This window comes from Trichinella spiralis (genome assembly GCF_000181795.1).
Source record: "Trichinella spiralis strain ISS 195 chromosome Unknown Scfld2, whole genome shotgun sequence".
Taxonomy (NCBI): Eukaryota; Metazoa; Nematoda; class Enoplea; order Trichinellida; family Trichinellidae; genus Trichinella; species Trichinella spiralis.
Window position 1 is genome coordinate 9,438,038 of NW_003526941.1, and position 23,583 is coordinate 9,461,620.

The 23,583-nt window shown below is 32.1% G+C and overlaps 5 protein-coding genes across 5 annotated transcripts; all 5 read right to left on the minus strand.

Annotated features, from left to right (window-relative positions):
• Nucleotides 1-2,948: 2,948 nt before the first annotated feature.
• Nucleotides 2,949-5,435, minus strand: Tsp_10940 (nucleolar protein 9). Its single transcript, XM_003380915.1, has 8 exons — nt 5,356-5,435; nt 4,391-5,074; nt 4,198-4,329; nt 4,012-4,136; nt 3,752-3,926; nt 3,356-3,666; nt 3,129-3,262; nt 2,949-3,065 (listed from the first exon to the last, which is right to left on the minus strand). The coding sequence occupies exons 1-8, from the start codon at nt 5,433-5,435 to the stop codon at nt 2,949-2,951; spliced, it is 1,758 nt and encodes a 585-aa protein (XP_003380963.1).
• Nucleotides 5,436-6,714: 1,279 nt separating this feature from the next.
• Nucleotides 6,715-7,566, minus strand: Tsp_10941 (putative Ulp1 protease family, C- catalytic domain protein). The gene has a single exon (XM_003380916.1). It carries the CDS (start codon nt 7,564-7,566, stop codon nt 6,715-6,717), a length of 852 nt encoding a protein of 283 aa, XP_003380964.1.
• A 2,118-nt stretch (nt 7,567-9,684) lies between these two features.
• Tsp_10942 (differentially expressed in FDCP 8 protein) lies at nt 9,685-11,896 on the minus strand. Its single transcript, XM_003380917.1, has 10 exons — nt 11,807-11,896; nt 11,582-11,731; nt 11,276-11,488; nt 11,115-11,220; nt 10,864-10,967; nt 10,661-10,774; nt 10,335-10,556; nt 10,111-10,220; nt 9,919-10,027; nt 9,685-9,744 (listed from the first exon to the last, which is right to left on the minus strand). The coding sequence occupies exons 1-10, from the start codon at nt 11,894-11,896 to the stop codon at nt 9,685-9,687; spliced, it is 1,278 nt and encodes a 425-aa protein (XP_003380965.1).
• Nucleotides 11,897-12,451: 555 nt separating this feature from the next.
• On the minus strand, nt 12,452-18,302 carry Tsp_10943 (voltage-dependent calcium channel unc-36). The gene is given in 30 exon segments (XM_003380918.1): nt 12,452-12,541; nt 12,611-12,842; nt 12,904-13,075; nt 13,377-13,438; nt 13,495-13,607; nt 13,670-13,750; nt 13,772-13,783; nt 13,815-14,011; nt 14,087-14,196; nt 14,269-14,418; nt 14,473-14,572; nt 14,899-14,993; nt 15,053-15,114; nt 15,187-15,282; nt 15,342-15,383; nt 15,400-15,516; nt 15,587-15,661; nt 15,723-15,839; nt 15,909-16,121; nt 16,190-16,303; nt 16,366-16,455; nt 16,523-16,597; nt 16,648-16,813; nt 16,886-17,063; nt 17,134-17,299; nt 17,350-17,436; nt 17,497-17,607; nt 17,686-17,767; nt 17,812-17,911; nt 18,281-18,302. The coding sequence occupies 30 exon segments, from the start codon at nt 18,300-18,302 to the stop codon at nt 12,452-12,454; spliced, it is 3,327 nt and encodes a 1,108-aa protein (XP_003380966.1).
• A 1,801-nt stretch (nt 18,303-20,103) lies between these two features.
• Tsp_10944 (conserved hypothetical protein) lies at nt 20,104-21,636 on the minus strand. The gene is made up of 3 exons (XM_003380919.1): nt 20,897-21,636; nt 20,260-20,323; nt 20,104-20,127 (listed from the first exon to the last, which is right to left on the minus strand). Exons 1-3 carry the CDS (start codon nt 21,634-21,636, stop codon nt 20,104-20,106), a joined length of 828 nt encoding a protein of 275 aa, XP_003380967.1.
• Between the last annotated feature and the right edge of the window lie 1,947 nt (nt 21,637-23,583).

A 23,583-nucleotide genomic window follows, 5' to 3' on the forward strand; every position in this document is an offset into this window, starting at 1 on the left:
TCTTCTGTTCCGTGTAGAAGGCGTTTAAAATTCTTTTTTCTCCATTGTTCATATCTGCAATAATGTTAAATGCTAAATAACAAATAGTCGCACTTTATCACATAGTGAAAGTTACAATAAATTGAAAACTGAATTTTCAAATATAATAATTACATTAAATTTTTAATCAAAAGATAACGTTTACAAAATAAGTGTGCACAGTTTTTGAAGATAACTAACACAAGTAGAAAACAGAATTACTTTAAATTACCTTTAAACTAATTTTTGACGCCATAGTTAATTCAGAGAATATTTTACGACGCTACCACTTGATGATAAGGCACCTTTGTGACGATCATTATTTGTATAATGGAGTGCTCTATATCGAATTCTGTGGATGAAAATCTCTTGGTGAGTTAGTGAAGAAGCTAAAAATGCAGCTTAAAGAAAGTTAGCGATTGTCTGAAAAAAGTATTGATTTGCACTGTTCAACGTTGTTCAAATAATCTAAAGAATAAATTAAAAAAATACTTATTTATGCTTTCTCTATGGAAATTTATATAATCTTCTTTTCCATTATGTCAGTAGGGAATGCTACAATATATTGAAATATGAATAAAGGTTATGAATATTAAAATTTAAATGCTCTAAAGAAACTTACCCTTGTTGTGTAAACATTAAAATATCAATTACCCGATTCATTTGATATTTGCTATTGCTGTTATAAATTTAAACATTTAAAATAAATCTACATGGAATTCATAAACTTTAATTTATTGTGATAAAAAGTATTAATTTTATTACAGTGTTGCTCATAATGTTGTGAAATGTTACTTACTTTGTAGTGCCACGTCCAAATTAGTAATGTTTTTTATGTGACTAATGATCATCAATCTTTTTCACTTTTACTCTGTGAGCAGTGTATTTTTTAAGATAGTTTCACGAAAATAAAATTACATTTTTTCAGAATATGCTTTTTCTGGATATACTGTATTTGAAATTTTACTCAATTTCCTTTTTAATTACAGTACACAGGTACACTTGTCTTCTGAAAGAACTGCTTCTTTTATTCAATACGAAAATTTCATTTAATGCGACTCTTATGACTTTATCATTATTATGATTATTATAGAAACTTCATCAATGCACTTTACGAGTGCTGAAATTTTACAGTTAATCACTTACAAAACATGAAATATAGTAAAGGAAAATGTTTTTATTTTTCGCTTGTTATTAGAAATTGCTTGCTTAGTTTTTTAGTGCAAATAATATTTCTTTATTACAGAGATCAAGCTGTAATCACTTCGACTGTAAATGATGACACGAGGAAAGTTGATCTTCTATGCAAATTATTTTTGCTCTTTTGTATTGATAATTAAGGACAACACTCATTTTTAGATGCAACTTTGCAACTTGAAAAGTCACACGAATTATAGAACCTTTGTCTGTGAATCAGAGAATAATTTTTCGTGTTTTTTGAAGTAAATTAAATGTAAGACAAAGAAGTTGTACACATCTCTAACAGAAAGCAATCATGAACATCAATCAACTGAATGAGAGTATCTAATGGAAATGATTTGTCAGAAACGATTATATATAGTTTTGAAAAAGTATAATTACATATGGAGCGAAAGAAAGTAAATGATGGAGTGAGTATGAGTTAAGTGAATGAATAAATATTATAACTGCCAATGGTGAATACTATAATTAAGCTGATTTACCATTTATTGGAAAGTTGATTTCTCAACATTCAGATTTTTCAGACTATCCAAATTTGCAAATTCTACACGCAAATATGAAAAGCAAGTGAATGGCAGAATGTTGAGTAGAAGAAATAAGTATCTACAGTGAAAAAGATGCTGCCAAGTAATGGAAATATTCGATATTTTTCAATAAAAACTATACGGTCGTTCCGTAATGCAACAATAGGAAAGTACGAAAGTAATGAATGAGAGCAATTTGCAATGAAACGTTAAGCAAAGCAAGCTAATTAGTTTGAAAATGTCATCTTCAGACGATGTTTAAAAAATTTGCGTAATAAGCAGAATAAAAACTATGAGCGCGTATCGTTTTCGGTCTAATTAAATTGTGCAGTACCTATGGCAGAGCATGAACTGATAATTTATACTTACATTTCAATACAAGTATGCACAGAAGCAAATGGCTTTAACTGATTTCATTTGAAACAAACGGTTCAGCTTGAATTGGAAACAAAAAAACACAACCTTTAAAGCTGACAGGGTAGTTCAGTCTCCGTTACCTGTTCTTCAACAAATTTCTTCAATAGATCCAAAAATAATTAGTCTTTTTAAATATAATAATTTCCATTTGACATCAACAAATCTCTACCATAATCGTAGCTTTTCCTATTTGGAAGTTGAAGGGCAGCATTATCCAGCTGAAGCTCGTTTGACATTCGCTTCGCTATGATGTATCAACCAATTTCAACGAATAAAATTGCTTGTATTTGATACTGATATTCTAAAACATCAATTTTGAAATGAAACACATCATTTCTGAATAATGAAGAGTCAACCAGCTTTAATAAATCGATCAAATTAATAAATGAATAAAGATACTGCTCCGATTTGATCATTTGACCACTGAAAATGTTAGCTAAAAGTTTCTACCTCGGATGTTTTGCTGTTGCTTATAATAAATCACTCACATTGCTTGTTTTACAATTGTAGTTAGCCAGTTGACCAAATCTGGTCCGGATTGGTTTTGCGCAGTTTTGTAATGTTCAGTTGCTATGAAAATTACAAATTAGAAGTAAAAGCCCTTATTCATAGGAAGAATACTTTCTTATCAACAAATTTTCGGTGTACCAAAGTGGCTAGCTGAAATTATTAAAATCCGCTCTGAGCATTTCAATATTTATAATTTTGTTCGTAAGGAAAATTTATTTGGATTTGCTTTTTCCCAGCAAACAGTTTTGCCAGAATAAAGAACAATTTTTCGAACTTCATTCAGTAGGCGTAACGCCTTTTGTGTTTGGTTTTCATCTTCCAATGCCTCCATATATCAGCCATGTACTGAACGTTACGCTTACGCGTCAGTTTGGAATCATCACTGACCAACAGTGACTACAAGAAAAAAAATTTTTTTTTCTTCTTTAACTTTTTTAAGGATAATTTTTGTCCGCTTACTTGGCAGTTGAATATTTGTTGAGGAATTTCCAATTCTCCACAAACGATGAAATTGACTTTGTCAAGCTGCTCCGATGAAAGCGGTGTTCTCAAATGTATCGTCTGGTCGTCCGTGTCGACGTAAGAAATTATACCTGTTTGAACAACAAGTTGTATTATTATCCAACAACATTAATTTTACCAATTCAACAATTATTATTATTATTATTAAATTCTATTCAACGAACCAAATCCAAGGCACAATGGAACTGATCCTGGCGGAGCAATTGCGGGTAAAGATGCATCATTGCAGTAGTGCTGTTCACAGGGATCTTCAGCATTATGATCGTTCAAATGACACAAGCCAACCACACCACTTGCCTTCAACCAACACATTATAAATTTTCCACCGACATCAACATGTGCAACAGCAATGAAGCATTTCTTCCACTGAAGTTTTGAAGTTGGAGCGTTAAAAAAATTAACCCATTCTTTGTAATTGTGGGCAAAATAATTGCAAATATAATGCGAGCGGAGCAGTTTCTTGTCCAGTGCTCGCCTGAAAATAATAGAACACAACGTCATTTTATCAAATATTGTTGAATATTTAAATTTCTTCAATTTCATTCTTGTCATTCGCTTACAAGACTCTCAAATGGGATGTTCGAACAAAACGGATTTCCCTTCGTTCCTCCAAAGCAACCCTGGCCACTCGGCTAGCGGCTGCTTCGTCCATTTGAATGTTGCAATTTTCAAAGAAAAATATTTCATTCGGTTTCAATGAATCGACAATTCTCAACAATATGTCCAAACCTAGGCCTGAAATAAAAAAAAATAAACACTCATTCCAATTCAATTCACGTTCAACAAAAATATGCAAAACAAATTGTACCGCTTATCCAACCGTTGCAGTTGATCAACAGTACACCGTATTTTGTAATTTTCACGTATTCTTCATAAAGTCTGCTAATTAACTGCAGGTAAATTTCCGGTCTGTTGGATGGGGAAATTTCTCCGTAAAAATAACAACTACAATTAATGCAACATTGCAAGAAAGAAGTTCAGTCATCAACATCATCATCAAACTTACATTTCACATTTATTCATTCGTTTCAAATTCACGCCGTATAATGGTTCGTCCAACTTTGTCAACGATATACAACCGGGAAGTGTCATTTCGCTTTGACCAAGATCCAGATCCATCAAATAAGTTTTCACTTTTCTTAACAATTCAGAATTTGTAAAATTGAAGTTTAAAATTAAAACAAAAAACCAAAATATACAGTGAAAGAAGACGATTGGCAAAGTATCTCATACGTGTAGATTTCCCTGAACCAATGTGCCCGCAGAACAAAATGCTTAAACGTTCTAATCTTGAAAATCGACGTGCCTGTGATGCTGCTTGGTCGAACAATACAGTTTCTTCGTTGGTAAGAGAAAACGCGTGCAACAACTTAGCTTCCTTAGTTAGCAAAAAAATTCCCGGGATAAGCGCGTGCTTTTCAGAGATGGTTGAATTGTTGTTGTTTGTTGCGCAATTCTGCGGTTTAATCATGCTCAACCGTTCAAAGCTGGTTCCCAATGCTAAAGGTAACTGAACGCATCTTATGATCAAAACTGCAGCCGCACTGAGAATTCTTTTGCGAATTTCCTTTGTGAACAGTGGTTTCAAAAAATTTCCATTACAGAATTGGAAAAAATGACGTGTGTTGCTTCTGCTTTGCTCAACTGTTCGCCTTCCTGTGTTGAAACTAATCAAAGGACTTCCGTAATAAGAAGAAAATACTTGGTAAAATTTCGGAGGAATCGAAGCTTCCAATTCAAAACCGAAAACATGACAGTGACCAAGCAATAACCCAAATTCAACACAACCACTGAATGTAAGTTGTTGTTTAGTCTTCAAAAGAAGCAGACTGCAAAATTTTCTCTGGAAAACTTTATCACTATTCCACTGAATTTCCAGTAATCTTAAAATAAAATTAAAACGCCATGAATTTTAAACTAATTTTAAACTTTCTCTCATAACAACTTACTCATGAGAACAATTGGGAAAAACAACTTCTTCACTTTTCACCGGTATTTCTTTAATTTTAGTCTTAAACCTAAAGCAGAAAAGTGCACTTGTAGAATGGGCAGAAAAAGTTTTCACTTATAAACTTCAATAAAACACTACAGCACTGAGCACTTTTTCAATATGAAAAAAAATTTAAAACACGAATTATAAAAAAAAAACTTTGAATAAAAATACTTTTTCCACAAATTTTTCCGCATTACTTCTACATCATGCGGAGTGCGTAAACTTCCATTTTGACTTTCTGAACAGTCCATCTGAAAAATAACAAAACATTTCGATACTCGACAATTTACTTTACATAGATACAATACTTGTAATCTGATTGATTGTGCAAGTGATTTAATATTAATTCACGAAATTAAAACAGTCAATTCTAATACAGCATGCCTTATGTTAAAATATCAAATCAAACGTATTTCACTTAAAATATAAAACGCAATATACTAATAATTTTATAAATACATATAAATTTTACAATAACGGTCTTGTAAAACAATGAAATACGAATAATTAAAAAAACATGTAAATGGAAAACAGTTCGACTGAAAAAGCAAAAAGGTGAATTTTAATAAACACTAATGCTAGCCAACACAACGTAACCAACATACCGATACTTGTTATTTGTTCGCAATCTGGTACTTCAAATGCTCAGTTAGTTGGTCGAGTTAGAAAACACACTGAGCAAGCGGAAATACTGATGCAGGTAAAATGCTTGCGCTTCTATCTTTTAGTGGCCATCATTTTCGGACAAATTTACAACTTGGTACTGTAGAAAAAAATTGTACGTCAAGTAATCAAATTATTGTGAAGTAAATTCCGCTTTGCAAATATTAAATAATTTCAATACTTTTTTAATACGTTAAAATCGCCATCAAGCAATGCATCTGAAAATTTATTACAAATGTCTTCCACATTACGCATACTGTAGTACCGAACTTGAGCATGTGTATTATTATACAGGTATTACATATTTATTGTGATTTAGCAGAATTTAAGTGAAACATTATTTTTATATGGGTTTTCTGTTTGAAAAAAAATTAAACATCAACTCAACGATTAAACGGATGAGAATGAATTGGAAGAGAAAAATGTGGTTATTTCACTTGAAGGACGCGATTATTTAATAAAAACCCGAGCACTGTAAAAATAACTGATTTCGCTTTGTGCAAAGTGTGAACTGAAATCTGTGTGCTTGGTTATAATATGGAGAGAAGTTTAAAGTAATTTAATTGGTATCACTTGCATAAATTGTATTATCTTTTTAAATTGTAAAGATGCTCATTACACTGAAATAGGGCTAAACGGTTTTACAGTATGAATATGAGAAATTCAATTTGAAATGAAAATAATTTTTATTCGTATCCAGTATTATAATGAATTTTATCGTAAGAGGAATTAAAAATGAAAACAAACTTCCGTTCCTCGTGCTTAAAAAAAGCACAAATGAATTCAAATAGCAGTATTGAACGAACAAAATAAAAAAATGAAGAAAACAAACCGAAAAGAAGCACCCAACAAAGAAAAGCTGTGCTTTCAGGCAGGGCGTTTGAAATGACGAGCCAAAACTAGGATGGTGTTTTTCAAATTTTCTCGCTTTGCTACTCCTGAACTCAGCTCAAAAACTTTCAACGAATGGTCAAGAAATTCGGGAACACTGAACGACTCTTGCACAGCATACCGGATAAAACACTCGGTATAATGCAACAAATAGACCCCACAGTCGCTTAAATTTTTTTGCTTCGGAACCCGAACTATTTTGTAGGGCAGTTCATCGTCGCCAAGCTTAATATCTGGCATATTTAACCGAATACCAAGCTCACGAGAAAAGGAATGACGCAGTTCTTGTAATATGCGCTTGTTTATGCTCCAATGCAAAGAGTCGACGTAGAGCATAAACGGTGAACAACCGGCGTCAACGCGACCATTCAATGCTGCCGCCATATTATTCATATAACAAAGAATTACCAAAGTCCAGTGATAATTGTGGCATACTGGTATAATAACAAACTTCTTTTCAAAAACATTCAAACGTCTGAGAACGTAATGATCTCTTTCACGTTTTATCGATTCCAAGAATGAAGCTGGCAAAAAACAAAAATCATAATTTTTATAATCATTCAAAAGTTCCAACAGCAACACCATAAAAAAGTCGACAACTTCGTCGTTCAGCCAATTGTCGTGAAGCAAACACGTCAAGTGTTCTTCATACAAAGTGATGCAGTCGACATTGTTATATCGAATAGCCAAGCGCTGGCCAATTTCAGAAGTTTGATTTCTACCATCAGCCTTTTGTCGTTGCGGGTGTCGGGTTGGGATAGCTTGAAGCGCCGCTTCAACAACATCCGGATAGCATTCGATTTTGCTCAGTAAACGTTTGCTTATCATGAAATCTAATTTTTTATCTTCACTGACTAAATTGATGCAGATAAATCATATAAATAAATAATAAGAGCAAAAAATACAAACAGTATAAGAAGAAAATATTCCAAATTTTTAAATATAACTTCCAAAACTTTCATTATACCTTTTCTCAAATTATACTTAATCTTTACTTATCAAAAATTCAATAACAACTAGCAAATTAAACGAAAATTTTTACCAATAATAACATAATGATAATAAACTTCAATTTACACTCTATTGAGAACCTCAAACACTTACAACCAAAATGATGTAATGAAATAAAAACCAAACACTAGAGAGAATTAGTATTATTCACATTAGATTAAAAAAACCTTTTACCTCAAATTACCCGTTAAAGCAATATAAATTAGGCAGAAAACAAACATTTTTACGAAAAAAATATCACGCAAATTTTCAAACTTTCAATTTGAAAGTTATCACATACTATAAAGATATATACTATATTCATATAAGATTCAAAACCACTAACTATATTACAGCGGAATTTAGAATGAAAAACAATATTTTAAAATCTGGACGCAATGAGTCAGAAAGCACTTAAAAAAATAAAAATAGATATAGCTCATCTAACGACAACATCCTATTTTACAATACTTTACACATTGAATAAACAAATTAATACAAGATAACATTCATTGAGAAAAAGATCATTATATACCTAACTCAACAGCACTGAAATCGCCGGCAATCTTTGTCATAAGAGAAAACAGAAACTTAACGAAATTACATAGTGATAAATTTCATACTGTAAAGAAAAATGTAGGTATAATAAAACCTATTTTAATTTACAACAATTTTCACCTTCTCAAAATGAAATATTTTGATTAATTAAACTGTAAAATAATTCTAAAAGAATTTAAAATAATTCAATAAATAAATTACTACACATACTGCTTGCTGCTCACATCAACGGCGTTAAAATTCAGATTCCCATTTAATTTACCAAAAACAGGAATACGCTCTCAAAACTGTAGAATATGTAAAAAAATAACGAAGAATTAAAACAGAATCATTACAAATTTAGTAAACAAAGAAAAAACGCATCTGAGAAGTTGTCATTCTGTGACCTTAATCTAATTAATGATACTCAAGTTCGACATTAAAAATTTTTTGAACAATTTTGCACTAGCGATTGAGATTGTCTTATTCAGTTATCGTTATTTTCCGCATCTAAAATTCTAAAAAAATAATGTATTTTTAAATTTCTTTTCAGTGTTCAATTGCTTTTCACTTTTTAATCATCGTTTTTTCAGTTGGGATAAATGTTTAACTTAAATTAATTAATTGTACCAAATTACAACAGTACTGCATTCGAAAGAGTTAACAGTGTTTATGGTAATTTCGGCTCAGCCATATGATTAATTAGTTATTTGATCTTCGTTCTTTGATTGAAGACTCAACCATATGCCCATTCGTCGACGAGATTCTTCCCTCTTTTCCAAATATAGTACACCTAGAATTGCAGATATCGTAAAACAGGTGCAAGCTGCGAGGAAATATTTTCCCCAAAGTTTCTGTGACATGATTTCCGCTCTGACTTTAACGATTTCCAATTATACTAAAACAATACATATATAAAATAATAAAGGAGTAAATAATTTCAACCATCAAACCTGAAAGAATTTTTAACAAATACACGAACACAATGTTCAAAAAAATATTTTTACCTTAATGAGTAGCCAAACTAAACAAAACGAAAAAGCATATTTAATTTTAGCGATTTATTCATTGCTAAAAATCATGGATTTTTTCCATTATGCATTATTGTTTCCAATACCGAGTACTTATTACATAAGTCAGGTAAATTTTGCACGCTACCGTAGATGCACAAAAAACTCATGTACATCAGCAATTATTACTATTATAAATTTAACATATTCGTAAAAATCAAATCAAACTTTGTTAAACATTTCCAATTTTACAATTTAAAAGTGAAAAAATCTGTTCACATTATCATGCATAACTTTACTATACAGATAAAAGATTAATTATCAATAAAAAGCTCAGTTGATAAAATTTAAGCACCAGGATATGATTGAAATAACCATCATAATGACTGTTAAAAGCAGTAGAGTATTATTAGATTTCGGTAGGTAATTTTTTGAATGTAAATGGCTGCGTTTTGCACAACTGCGCCTGCTTAAATTATTCACGATACAATCAATCATTCAATCGCAGATAATTAATCTAAAGAATACCTTAATTGAAGATCAAGTTCGACAAAACAATGGAATGAAATGAAATGAAATGACAGACTGCATTTCTTCAAATGTGCGAACTATTATCGCTTTAATAAAGATTTCACAAAATAACATCTGAACTTGGTCGCGTGTTGGAATCTTTCGACAGCAGACGAATGGCCATTCGACTGGACATTCGCAAACAACGAGAACAAATGCCGTTGTTTTTATCAAAGCAGGATCTGTATTGATAAATTAGTTTTATTGTATACAAAAAATATCAATATCGAAATAAAATAAATAATGAAGCCGAAAAAATTATTACTTGTGATATATCCAAGAACACTGACCGCATTTGCCAACTGAACGATCAAAAGGAAAAAGAATTTCACTGTTGTCGCACAGTTCACAGACGTAACCATTACCCTGGCATATCTGAAATCATAACAGCACAACTCTCATTACTGCATACACGCATACAAATATACATATATATATATATATATATATATATATATATATATGCATAATTGAAAATCAAATTCTAACGCTGCATTCATTTTTGATGTGCTTTTCGAAAATTTCCAACGCTTGCATTAAACGAGGTTCTAGCACTGTTTCATTGATGTCAATAAGATCGCGGATGGAATAAACATCCAGTGTTTCCATAAAATGAGCATATGGACGCAGATGAGTAATCAAACACTGACTAGCCGCTTCTCGACAATACATTACATATGGTTTCATGAGAAGAAGCCGGCCACGCAAACTCTAAGAGAAAAACAAAAAACAACTCATAAAGTATAAACTTGCAAATAATGAATCACAAAAAAAAGCACACAGCATGCATCCTCTTTTTGTATACAATGCAATACTTTAATTTTCTGCAACTGAGGTATATTTTTGAACAAACACGGATTCATCGCTTCCAAACGAAGAATTGGTCGTTTTTGCATAAGTCGTAAAAACTGCCTGCTGGAACGAGAAACCTAAAAAAATAAACAGTAAAAGAAAAATTTGAAAAACTGAGTTCAACTATTTGGACCGTATATTTGGTGAAATCCCAATTATGAATAACCCGTGCTGGAATCACCATTTCGTCATTCCAATGACAAACACTGCAAAAGTAGAAACCTGAATAATGACAAAGGCGTGCCGTTTGACTCGCTTCGACCATCAAGCCTAAATATAATAAAACACTGTATATAATAAAGCACGAGTTTAAAGGAGAGAGAGAAAAGGAGAGGGAAATTATAGAAAAAATAAATAATAAAGCATCGATTCGATTATTTTCATCAAATCTTCTTCATCATCTACAATCTGACGTACTAGAATCTATCGACACTTGCGTTTTGCAGTCAGCGCACTGGAAATTTTGCATAGCTAAACCACGCTCTGGGCAAATTTCCAATTCGAACACTGGATTTTCGTTTACCTAAGCGAAAATGAAACATATATATTCCAGAATCCAAGTTGACTGTCATAAATACTATCAAACTGGCGCACTGCCTCTTGACTGAATTTACACATTTCACGTGAACGTAAAAACCGCAGAGGCGACAAAAATACCACGGCTGCAAAAAAGCCCAAATCAAGCCACCGCAGAATTCACAGTATCGCCGTTCTAAAATCGTTCTACTGGGCGTTTTGAATTGATGCCCCATGACAGCGGCGTCGAATTTTGAATCTTGCGCTAAGCCATCCTGAATTATTAAATCAGAATTGACGAATGAGAAAAAGAATAAGCAGAAGCGGAAGAAGAAGCAAACGCAACCCTTACAATTGATCATAAATACCTTAAGCTCGTGCAATTTTTGACGTAGCTCGATCAACCTGCGCACCAGCTCTCTTCTTATAGCAGACATGGGAGCTGTTTGAAGTACCAGATCTTTGCATTTTGCTATTGCACTTGTCAATTCTTCCACCGAGACTCCACTGAGTGTTGTCTGCAGAATAAAGCAAATTATTATACAATTAATTATATGTTCTGTAAAAATTAAAGTTTTTTCTTTTTTAATTACCAACACAGTAGTCCAGAAACGATCGCTAGGCGCAACTTCTGCGCTCGGTAGACTTTCCAGCTCAGGTTCCATCAACTGAGTGAGAATCATCAAAATTAATAAGATACAAAAGAGATAAATTCAAAAATACATTCGCCGTCAGATCGGTGTGCAGATTTGCATTCAGAAAATCTGTAGAATCATCACAGAGAAAAAAAAGAATTTACTTTTACTAACAGCTTCTAAGTAAAAGAATAAATTTTTCATTTTTCTTAAATAAAGCTTCTGTTCAACGGGACTAGAAGAAAAGACAAAGAAAAAGCCTGCTTGCTCTTAAAGCCAGGATGAAAATAAGAAAAGAAAAACAAAACAGCACCGACATAAGTACAAAAATCTACCACATCAATAATTACAAAGGAAACATCACTAACAGACTACAAAAGGAGAACAAATGTTTATGAAATAAGTAAAATAAACAACATAAATAAAATACATACTTGAATGCATAGAAAAAAAGTATGCAAAACAGTGGAGAAAAGGCTGTTTTCTTAAATAATTCTAAATGGTAGAGATGCGCTGTTCAGATGAGAGTGGAACATTTCCACTGCTTCGAAAACGCTTGAACAACTCTGCTGAACTATTGCAATTTTACTACAAACTGAAGTGCTATCGAACAACAAATAGCACAACAGTGCAAAGTAGAACTAGTGATAGTGTAGCCTGCGACGAACAGCCGCTACAGTGTGCAAATGGATCCTGAAAATCATTTATAAATAAAGAACTTTTTACAGGAATTTCAAAATACATTTCATGTTAACTACTCACATCATCTTCCACTGCTTGACAGGCGCTAGGCGGTCTACGATAACGGGTGGTAAGTTTACATGCTTGTGGATGCATTACTTTGTCAGTAGCATTCAGAGCAATATTAAATCCCCAAGGAAGACTGTCCCTTGAAAAATAATCTTTGCAGAGGTCACCGTTACACTGCGTACCCTCTGTACTGTATACAACCAAAACTAAATTCGTCTTTTCAATTCGTACTGCATAAGCGTACCTGAAATCCATTACTTGGTGAAATAAATAAAAGGTAAAAAAAGAATTAAAATAAATATTACAAATTGCACGAACTGACTCTCGCGTACGAATCACTCGTCGCTACTGAAGAGCACAACTGCTTGCCTTCAGCTAACGTCAGTGGCCCTTTGAAGTCGTTGTTCAACAAATAAAACGACGATGCCCTATCACATGGCAACCCATCTTGAATATCTCGAAATGTTGCCGTATAACCTGAAGAAAATAATAAAATTTTGAATTAGAAAATGTAATCTTTTCACCAACAGCTCTTACATGATGCACGGGAAAATAGGCTAAATATTATTGCCAAAGGATTAATTTCCACAAAAAATCTAAATGTCTTTTTCAAGTAAGCGAGACAATACGTTTTTGATGAAAATTTCCAACAAAATACCTGATCACTTTCTGCAGAATTGAGATGATCAATTTTGAAACGGCTAACAATGGCTAAAACAAAAACCGCATATAATGCAAATTAACAATACAACAAAAAAAACCAATACATTGAACAAACGTCTTGCGGAATTGTACAAATTCAAGTTCTGGCATAAATCTTGAAAATCAACGTACAACAATCTGAAATGTAAGAATAAATTTTTATTCTAAATTGCCGCTTTCATTTTCTCTGCTACTTTTGATAAACGAACAAATCGACCAATTTCTTCATCAAATATCTCTCAATAGCACCATTTTCGGTATTCTCCAGACTCAGATGTCCGAAAAATTGACGCAAATAATGAACACGCTTAAATTAATTCATATATATATATATATTATCAGTAAAAACAGAATAAACAATAAACAAACTTCTTGCGACGTATGTGGCAATGAGGCGTAGACAATATAGCCGTGTTCATCGAGAAGGTAGCATCTAACTTTGCTGTTAAACTACAAAAAAAAAAGAAATACAAGCGATCGTATCTCGAAAAAGAACAAATAATCATTAATTTACGTGGCACATTTTATGGCTAGCGTTGTAAATCATCTCTTCAAAACTGGCGTAAAGCATCTCAAAGCCAACTACACTAGCCGGTGCTTCGTTGCCGTAATCATCACGCACAAGTATGGCACGATTGCCTGTGACAATTATACTTCGACCATCTTTCGCGTGTGGATAAGTTTGAGATCCATTTTTTAAATATATATTATCTTGAAAAAAAACTCGTTTAATATTTAAAAGAAATTAATATTTTCCTAATCAATCAAAATTATGAATTGTTCTACTTGTAATGTTGATGTCAAAAACAAATTCGCCGTTCAAAAACTGCATCGCTCTTTTGTAAAATACCTCGTCCAAAGCTCGAGTGTGTCGTTTGGAAAAATGAAAATATGGCCTAAATAAGATTTTTATAAAAATGAAAATTATATTTTTTTATCAATAACAATAAAATTAATTTTCAATTCACTTGTCTAGAGTGGTTGGTAATTCTTCAGTTCTGTTATCATCCGATGGCCAAGTTTGCACATCAGGTTGATATTGAACATCTTTCAAATCCATGCTCACAAATCGAGTAAGACCAGCATGGGTTGCCAAATAAACCAAATGAACACCTTTCCTTAAATTGCACATTTGTTTCATTCATGACCACAGAAACAACAACAGCTATTACCTCTCATCAAGTCGAGATTCTTGAATCCAAGCAGAGTCCATTTGACTAGTCACTTCAGCATCGAATAACAAACGTTCAATCAGATATGTATACAGAGCACCTGAAATTTATTTCAAATCTGTATAAAAATAAAATATTCAATTTTCTCAGGCTACAATTTCGTGCTATTCTTCCAGTTTCAGAATAGTGTTTCATGTTGATCACAAATGCTTCTTCTTTTGTCATACTGTAATCTGAGTCATTGATACGACAGTAATGCCTTTTCAATGAAAAAAATTGATAATTAATTTTTAAAATAAATCCCATCACCAAACGTTCTCTCACCAATCAGGATGCAGACGCCAGTTTGTACCACTGAACCATTTAACTGAATATTCAATAAAAATTGTAATAAATGTACATAAATAAATAAAATCAATAAATAACCAGCCTTACAATCAATGTTCTTGTATGGATATGGTGAATATGTCGAAGGTAAGGCAATTCGATATCTCGAATCTTCAGGAACAGCCAACGCTAAGCTGAAATAATAACTAAATTCAGTTTTCAATGAACAATTAGATGAACAAAAAAAATTCACCTCATTAAAGTGTTGTTAATACCGCGATAATGATATACATTATTTTGCAAATATACTCGTCTCTGTAAATAAAATAAATAGTTAAAAGGGGGAAAAACTGAGCATAAAATCTGCAAACATTAAAATATACAAACCAAATTGTTGGGACCATCGCATGCCCAAATTACTTTCTGAGAAAATTTTCGCAAAAAATCTTTACTACTCACACCATCTGCCAGATGACGTCTCAGCTAAAAACATAAAAAACACATAAGAAACCAATATTTTAAAATTGACATTTCTTCTTCACATCGCTGTCATAATCTACAGGATTTGCAAGCGAGCCATTTTCCTGAAATAAAATAAACGATCACCAAATAACAGTAGAATTCAAAACAAAAAATGGCTACCAAATAATTATCAGCCAAAACTTCCATCTCCATTATATCCATACTGTTATAATGAGGTTTCGCTTTACCCATATACTAAGGAAAAAAGAAATTTCTTTTTCTCTTGTTTTCAAATTTAACACATGCACATCAACAAATCGATTACCAATGGACGAAGCTGAGGATGATGAACTACATATCCATTGTTGTCAACAATAAAAGTATAAGAATGTGTCCCAAGCTGATAAGAATTAAATTTTCACAACACAATCGGAATTAATTTTTCACCTGAAGCATTTTACCATATAAAGTGGAGCCATCTGTTGCAATTCGGTAATCAATGCTGACGCTCCAACAACTCCACGGAAGGAATCATTCGCCACCACCGGAAATGCTACCGTAGCAACAAGTACAGCTCCCTGTGAAAATATCATTATAATGATCTTGACAAAAAAGTGTATCCTATTCGTAGCTTCTTGCTATTTTACCAAACGGTCGTAATATGCACCGGTCCACACAGGATCAGTGCGATTGCGTTCGGGTGTCAAGCGACTCATAACACCAATGTAGGATTGAACTTTCTCTTGCACATCTGCCAAGTTTGAGATGTGCGCAAAATAACCACGATTGTAACAAGCCATCCAACGAACCTCTCTCGTTTCGGTTACATCATCACCGATTAAATATGTAAAAAATCGAATCTGAAATGCATATCATGAGCACAGAATAAAAATGTAAATCAATAAACGACAATCAGAAAATTGCTTACCGTCTTATCTTTGTTGTACTTTTCAAATATATCTTCGTAGGTATCACTCGGCCCATCGGTAATGAGCATAATCGCATTCTGACAGCCACTGTTAACTCCGGGATTTTGAGATGCCTGCAGAAAAAAACACAATTACAAGTAAAACATATGCAATGCACAATTATATTAATAATTACTTCGATTAAAACTTCAAATGCTAATGATAACGCAGCTGGATAATTGGCAATGCCTTCTGCTGTGACATTATCCAAAGTGACTCGCATCAACTGAATGAATTAAATCTTTCAAAAAAGTGCTTGTTTCGTTAATCAGTCTGCAATTTATATTATTTACCTTTTTATTTTTGATTGTCGCCTGTACCAAGCGATTTCGAAAGCAAGATAAAATAAATTTGGGTTCTTCAGAAAACTGGAAAAACATGAATGAAAATTTTGAAAAAAATTCCTCCATAAAAAAACTACACCGCAACGTACCACGATCATGTTAAAAAAATCGTTTTCAGTAAGTGTTTCTAAAATCATTTCTATTGTCTGTTTGGCAATTTCAAAACGCTGACCCAACATTGAACCACTCATATCGAGCATGATGATTATATTCTTCGCATGAGTGGCTGCATCAATGTACCTGAAAATTCATAATGAAATACTGTATTGAAAAAATCAATTCCATTACCATTCAGAATTTCTGCAGTCGTACATGTCCAAACATGTGTGAGAATCATCGTAAAACCAAGGAGAGGCGGGATAAAATCTCATAAAACCTTTCTGCGAGCAAAAATACTGCCAACTGGCAGCGAAAAATTCTCTAGCTCGACGAGCTTTGAAAATATCATCCAAACTTTCGGTCCAAATGATTTCACTTAACAATTCTGGATCTAGATAATAATAATGATAATAATAATAAAACAAGTCAATTGGAATTAAAATTAAATTCAACAAATCAACCTCGAGCGTAAACTGGTGTAGGCACATGAATTGCTGATTTTTCAGTGTTTACCGGAAGATTGAAAAAGTTTGGATTTGGAATATAGCTGACAGACAAAGATGAATTAATTAGCAATGGGTCGACATAGTGTCGATTCAAGCATGACTTGGAGTCGACAAATCGATACTAAAATTTCACAATTAAATAAATGTTGTCAGAAAGGGAATATTGCTAACAAAATCATCGCTTTGGAGATCATTTATCGCCTCTCTGTCCACCATCTGGAAAAGACTGTAAGAATTTTCCAAATTCTCCTTCAAAATCTACAAAAATCATACATTGAAATGTATGACGAAAACTGCGAAAAAAAACAACATCTGCACCTCAGCTAATTGTCGTCTTCGACCTAAAAACTTTTCCAGACGAGCTTTCATCACATCGATAACTTCTTCTGGATCAAAATATTCTACCCGTGCATTTTTTTCCTGATACTTCTGAAGATTGATTTAATTTTCACTTTATTTATAAATTAATGCAATTTTTATACAGTGTTCTGATAAAAATTATTCTACTTGTTCAAGTTCTTCGGCTTGAGTAGCCGTTGTTGCGGTCGAATACAGATCCAAGCCGAAACTTTTCGCCCACTGTTCAACACTAAGAAGAAAAATCGATGTTGTATACTTTCAGATTAAAAATACACCAATACACACATTGAAGCGCTGATTGGAATAGCGCCTCTACCACGCAGATCTTGGGCATGTAATTCTGCTGCCAAAGCAAACAGCCGGAAAAACAAGCCTATTAAAAAGCAAATTGTAAATATTCAAATAATATTTAAAACACTTAACTTGAAATTTTGCTTCACTAATAAATGTGTAGTCAATTTGAGAATAATTTTAAATGTTGAAAAAAGTCTCAACAGGCAAATTCATGCACAATGAACAGAAGAAAAATAAATTTCAAATGCATTCACAAGCTTCTGCGTAAACAAAATGAAGCTGTCAATTAGCTGTGCTGAACAATATTTAACATGTTCGTTCACATTATAAAACACTACTGCAGTTTGAAGTGAAAATATTTTTCTAAATTTTCCAAGAAAATATAATATAAAAAATAATAAAACAATTATACAAGCCATTACCAAACAACATTACGTAAATCGTAAACCAGCAAATGCAGTTTCAGTCATTGGATTCTTAATTGCTCTTCATTAAATTTTAATATAAATATGACAATATGCTGGTGAACAAAGCAAGCAAAATGAACAACCAACCAACTTCATAGAAGAATTCAGTGTTGCGCATTGCAAACAACGCCGTGTTGTTTCAACATTATTGCTTTCAAATTATGCATAAACTTTTCCATAAAAAGATTCATTATTCTCTTGTTTAATTGACAATCTATCTTTCCACAATCAACTACATGCCTTTAAAAATTAAATTTGCAAAAGTTACGGTAGTTATGCTTACCGTAATATTTATGATTAAGTATATAAGTATAAATAATTATTGTTTATTATAAAACAAATTTAATAATCCATTAATACATTTAAATATATAATGAGTTTTTTTTATTTCATTTAAAATTACATATATTTTTTTTATTATTTGTAGATTTTAATTTTTATTTTTAACAATCATTATATTGATTTGTGATGTAAGAAGAAATACACGGTGGTGGGTTAACAAATGAGATCTTAGTATTGATGCTTTGCGCGGATGTATAGAAAAACGTTATTGTTCAAATGTTTGAAAGTGAAAATTTTCATTATCAAGAATGATAAATTATTGAAAATGGATGTTTTCAACTGAATTTCAAGCAAGCTTTCTCATCGTCTGTTTACGGCTTTCGTGCCGACTGAAAAGTTGATTTCAAATAAAAGAATGTTAATTCTATGTTTGTGGTGCCGTAAATTTTTAAAATAAAATAAAATAAAATGTATCTTTTCGTGATGATTAAAATTTGATCTGTCATTTGATGTTATTTTGCTGTTTTGTTGCACTTTGTGCTTGATTGCTGTCAGATGGAAAGCAGTGGCGCTCACCAGTCGTCAGTTGCAGTGTAAAAGGTTCGTTCAACTGGACAAATTATTCGAAAATGTTAGGCACAGGTTGTGTATGCAGTTTATTGCTTTTCTTTCACTTTCACAAAATTCTTTGTCGAAGTTCAAAACAAACTACAAAGCACGGACTAGGGTGAGAAAAAAAATGCTAAAAAATGAAAAGCAAGTTCAGCGATAAAATTTAATTGACAAAACTTGTTCTTCATAATATGACAGGGCTGGTATTAATTTGTTATATAACAGAATGCAAAAATGGTCGAACAACAACTTGGTAAACAAATTTACTTACTGCTACTTGAGAAATGTTTCTTCAACAGAAGCTAATTATTCTGCTGTTTGCCTGTTATTTTGGCCATGCACTGAAATGTTACGTTTGCAACACAGGTCCGAATGTATGTGATGCAAAATTAGTTCGCAAAAATGTAATCAATATAATAATACATTTCATTCTAGCAAGATGATCACCAACCATGCGTTGGGAAAATTGAGGAATGTCCAGAAGATGTGCACAGTTGTACAATGGTGTTGTATGAAACATCAAATGGTGTTGTTGGCAAAAGAAAATTTTGCACCGCTTCTGCATCACCTATTCACGATTATATGCGCAGTTTTCCAGATAGCACATTTTGCCATAAAATAAATACAGTAATCGTGGCATAATAAAATCATAAAACGTTATTTGAATATTTTAAACATTATTTCAGTCGACATTATCAGGAAAAGATTCCAGTAGAAAACCAAGACCAAAGAACCTGGCAGCAGATACAATGCCTCCAGCTCCACCAGTTGATATGGTTCGTATATATTATATATACTTGTTTATTTTTCATAACATTATTTTCAGAAATACACTCTTATTTGCGTCTGCAACGGTGAATTGTGCAACCGAGGTTCTCATACCGATATGGTCAACAACTTAATGCCAGAATCATCGATTAATAATGCAAGGATGCTGAAAAAAATGACAAACGATGAAGATTACAACGTCTTGGAATTCAAATAGTATGAACCTTGTTCAAAAAGTACTGTTTTTTTCATTATTTTCTAGCAGCTTGTTTATTCTACAAAATAGTCATATAGTTACCTCTTGTATAACAGAATTGTCTTCAGATTTTTCACAGAAACGACTGTATATATTTGTATATAAACTTAAATTAAATTAAATTAAATTACAAAAGACTTACTTTTTCAAATTTTCAAATCGTGCATCTCAGAATCGTTTACTAAAATAATGAATTCTGCTTTGGATTTTAAACATCACGCATTTCAAAACGTTATTGCTAAAATAAAAATTACATTCGAGCAAGCTAAAACAGAATTAAAACTTTTATAGTAAGAATAAAACAAACCAAATGCATGCTAAACTATACATTACTTTAAAATAAAGTGCAAAAATTACGCACATTTAGAATGAAAATGTTGATGAAAATTATTAGAATAGATTCATATACGTCAAAACATTTTTTTATCAATTATGGCATGTGATTAAGACGTATTTTTCTAAAGAATTTTACACAAAATCAATGCAACAAACACCCTGCTGATGATCATCTATCTTATTGAATGAAATCAAACTGACATTCAAACAAAGCAAAAAAAAACACAATTAGAATCAGTTTACTGTAAAATCTTTTACGCCTACTAAACACTTACGCAACATAACTAACTGATTTGCATAATTTTCCACAGAAAATGCTTTAAAAGAACATTCTGGCAAGTACGCGTGGGGCAAGAAGTTCAATGCAGAATAATACGATGTGAAATCATATTTTGAAGCACTGTCGTATGGATGCAGATTAAGATTTGAAAAGAAGAAATTTTCAGATTTGCATTCGGAAAATTTTCCATTATCAATTTTACCAAAGTTGACAGATGGATTTCGCAATGTCGACGGCTTAAGAATGGGCTTTGGCTCTTTTGACGAACAGTTTATGCTAATTTTATTTTCATTTTCTTCTTCCACAAGCGGAATTTTCCACTGAACTTTTGATTTGCCATTGTTCTCTTTTGCATCGTCAAAAGTAAAATTGAAAGTGCAGCTTTGCCCATAATTTTCTTCAAAAAATTCATCACAGCTCGTATCATTTTCGAACTGCTTCATCTGAGCTAACATTTGTTGAAACAATTTATTCTCAACATTCATTCTGCTACTACTACTACTACTACTACAGTGGCTTTGTTCAGGTGCTTCTGACTTCGGCAAACGCTCTTTAGACACATCTCTTACTAAAGGTCTAAATTCCAAATACGGTGTTCTCGGTAACTTCAATAACTTTACTTCTTCACCTGGCCAAACTGCTGCTGCTTTGATGAAAACTTTTTGTATGAAAACTGTATCATTGAAAGTTTTAGTCTGCTTTTCCAAAGAAACATCAATGTCAATTTCAGTGTATTTTTGAAAATTTCCAATCTCTTCCTTTTCCATATAACGCTTAAGCAGTTTGTCAGATATTACTTTCATTTAAAAAAAGGCAAAATTTTTCAAACGTTAAATTGAAACATTCGCAAAGCATAAATAAATACTATTACAAGATTATTACTGGATAAGCTTTAACTTTTTTCCTTTGACTTTATTGAAATATATTATTATAAGTGAAAAAAATTGCAAAATTTGTATGATCTATTTGAAAGAATACATTTATCAATAATTTAGCAAACAAAATTCAAGTGTGACTTACTTTGCAAAATCCGCAGTCTTTTCTTGTCAAAATGAAATTTGTTTGGAAAAAGTTAACAGTTGAAATTATTCCCTGAAGTTGAACTTCATTAATTATGCTTTTTCATCTTATTCACGTTCCTCTATTTCTTCTTCTTCTTCTTCTTCTTCTTTTTCTTGGAACCAAGCTTATATTAAATAAGTATTCAAGAATTGCGATCAACAACCTGATTGATGCAAACAGCCGTGTGCAAAGTTGACAGTCGCAGCATATCTATCTGACTGAATCTCTGCCTCATTTGATTAATTGCAAGCATTTGTTATTTATTCAGTTTGCTCAAATTTAAGCTAAAACTTTTCCTTAAATAAATAACTAAGTAATCAAAAAATAAAATACAGTAAAATTAAAATATTTCATTTTTAGAAATTCCTCTTTAGTTCTTGATTCGTGACGCATGATTCGTGTTTTGTAATCAAGGAATACTGTAACTTGTGAAAAGAAGAAAATAAGTACATATATGTACATGCATACCTGCAATATGCAAGATACGATATGAGATGTTATTGTCAAAATGTAAAATGTGCAACGGAAAAAAACTTGGATTACAGAAATGAAAACCGAATTGAAATTTCATGATATTTTTGAAACAAAAGTATTAAAATTCATTAAACAGAAGAATATCATTAAAATATTTTAAATCAGCATAAATTTTATCAAGGTTGTATTACAGGGTATTGCTTCATAAGTAAAATACTAATGAAGAATGCATGAGAATTCTCTGGACGATGAGAACAAATTTTTACAATATTGATAAAAAAACAATTTGAATAGAGGAATATTTGCACATTTTCATCTTATAAACAAAAATAAAACTATAACAGCAATGTTGATTTTCATTTTAGTTGTGCAAATAAAAAAACTGAACTCAAAGCACGGAATTATGAATTATATTTTCTGGAAAAAATTTTTCAAATAAACTATAGGTATTTTTGTTAATAGTTTGATCAAAATTTGACAATTTATCGCAGTGAATGAAGAAAAGTGGAGAGAAATTTAGTAACATTGCTAATCGATCAGCCTATTCGCAGTGTGAAATAAGTATTAGTAGTTTTGGTTTATTAAATTAATTTTCACGCTGTCCCCGTTGCCCCCTCCTGCCCAACAGAAGATTTCTAAGATTTAAGTCAACGTTGCCAGCAGTTGACGTAGTCGTAAAAAGGGAGGAGGATTAGCTTTACAGATTCACAAAACGGAAAATAAGTGAAAGATTGATTTTCGGTAAAATGCGAACCCCTGGATCGCTTTTTGTGAAAAAGAAGTGATGGCATTAACGCATCCACCAATTTCTAGAGAAAGCCATTCTAGTGTTGTTTTTAGGAAAGAGGAAAATTCCGCCTGTCATTATCATTAATTTCCTAGCCAAACGACTATTTCAAAACTCCTGTGATGCATAATTAACAGGTACTAACTACTACTCATACTACTGATACCACTACTACTGGTAATGACAATAATAAAATAATGGTTTTGCATTTTTTCAATCTGGATTTCACAGTTCAATCTGGAGAAAACGTCAAATATTACTTACTGTAAGTGGCTATTGATGAAAATAATTTCATAGAAAAAATATCGCTTTATATTTACTTAAAATAAAGAAATAAATATATTTCAATCGTCACGACCTCTTTCAAACTTCATCTACTGCATTCAACACCCATCAGCATTTCTACAGTCTACAGCTACTACTATAT

What these genes read in the sequence shown, in the direction of transcription:
- Tsp_10940 (XM_003380915.1), bottom strand. Translation starts at nt 5,435, where the DNA reads ATGGACTGTTCAGAAAGTCAAAATGGAAGTTTACGCACTCCGCATGAT. An exon ending in ACTGTTGATCAACTGCAACG is followed by an intron (nt 3,927 to 4,011) that starts GTTGGATAAGCG and finishes TTTTTATTTCAG; the next exon opens with GCCTAGGTTTGGACATATTG. An exon ending in TCCATTGTGCCTTGGATTTG is followed by an intron (nt 3,263 to 3,355) that starts GTTCGTTGAATA and finishes TTGTTCAAACAG; the next exon opens with GTATAATTTCTTACGTCGAC.
- Tsp_10941 (XM_003380916.1), bottom strand. Translation starts at nt 7,566, where the DNA reads ATGATAAGCAAACGTTTACTGAGCAAAATCGAATGCTATCCGGATGTT.
- Tsp_10942 (XM_003380917.1), bottom strand. Translation starts at nt 11,896, where the DNA reads ATGATTCTCACTCAGTTGATGGAACCTGAGCTGGAAAGTCTACCGAGC. An exon ending in AAAAATTGCACGAGCTTAAG is followed by an intron (nt 11,489 to 11,581) that starts GTATTTATGATC and finishes TTAATAATTCAG; the next exon opens with GATGGCTTAGCGCAAGATTC. An exon ending in TGTTCTTGGATATATCACAA is followed by an intron (nt 10,028 to 10,110) that starts GTAATAATTTTT and finishes TTATCAATACAG; the next exon opens with ATCCTGCTTTGATAAAAACA.
- Tsp_10943 (XM_003380918.1), bottom strand. Translation starts at nt 18,302, where the DNA reads ATGACTGAAACTGCATTTGCTG. An exon ending in CATTTGAAGTTTTAATCGAA is followed by an intron (nt 16,304 to 16,365) that starts GTAATTATTAAT and finishes TTTTTTCTGCAG; the next exon opens with GCATCTCAAAATCCCGGAGT. An exon ending in AGAGTCAGTTCGTGCAATTT is followed by an intron (nt 12,843 to 12,903) that starts GTAATATTTATT and finishes AATGGATTTCAG; the next exon opens with GTACGCTTATGCAGTACGAA.
- Tsp_10944 (XM_003380919.1), bottom strand. Translation starts at nt 21,636, where the DNA reads ATGAAAGTAATATCTGACAAACTGCTTAAGCGTTATATGGAAAAGGAA. An exon ending in TTGAACTTCTTGCCCCACGC is followed by an intron (nt 20,324 to 20,896) that starts GTACTTGCCAGA and finishes ATTTAATTTAAG; the next exon opens with TTTATATACAAATATATACA. An exon ending in ACAATTCTGTTATACAAGAG is followed by an intron (nt 20,128 to 20,259) that starts GTAACTATATGA and finishes CATTTTTTTCAG; the next exon opens with CATCCTTGCATTATTAATCG.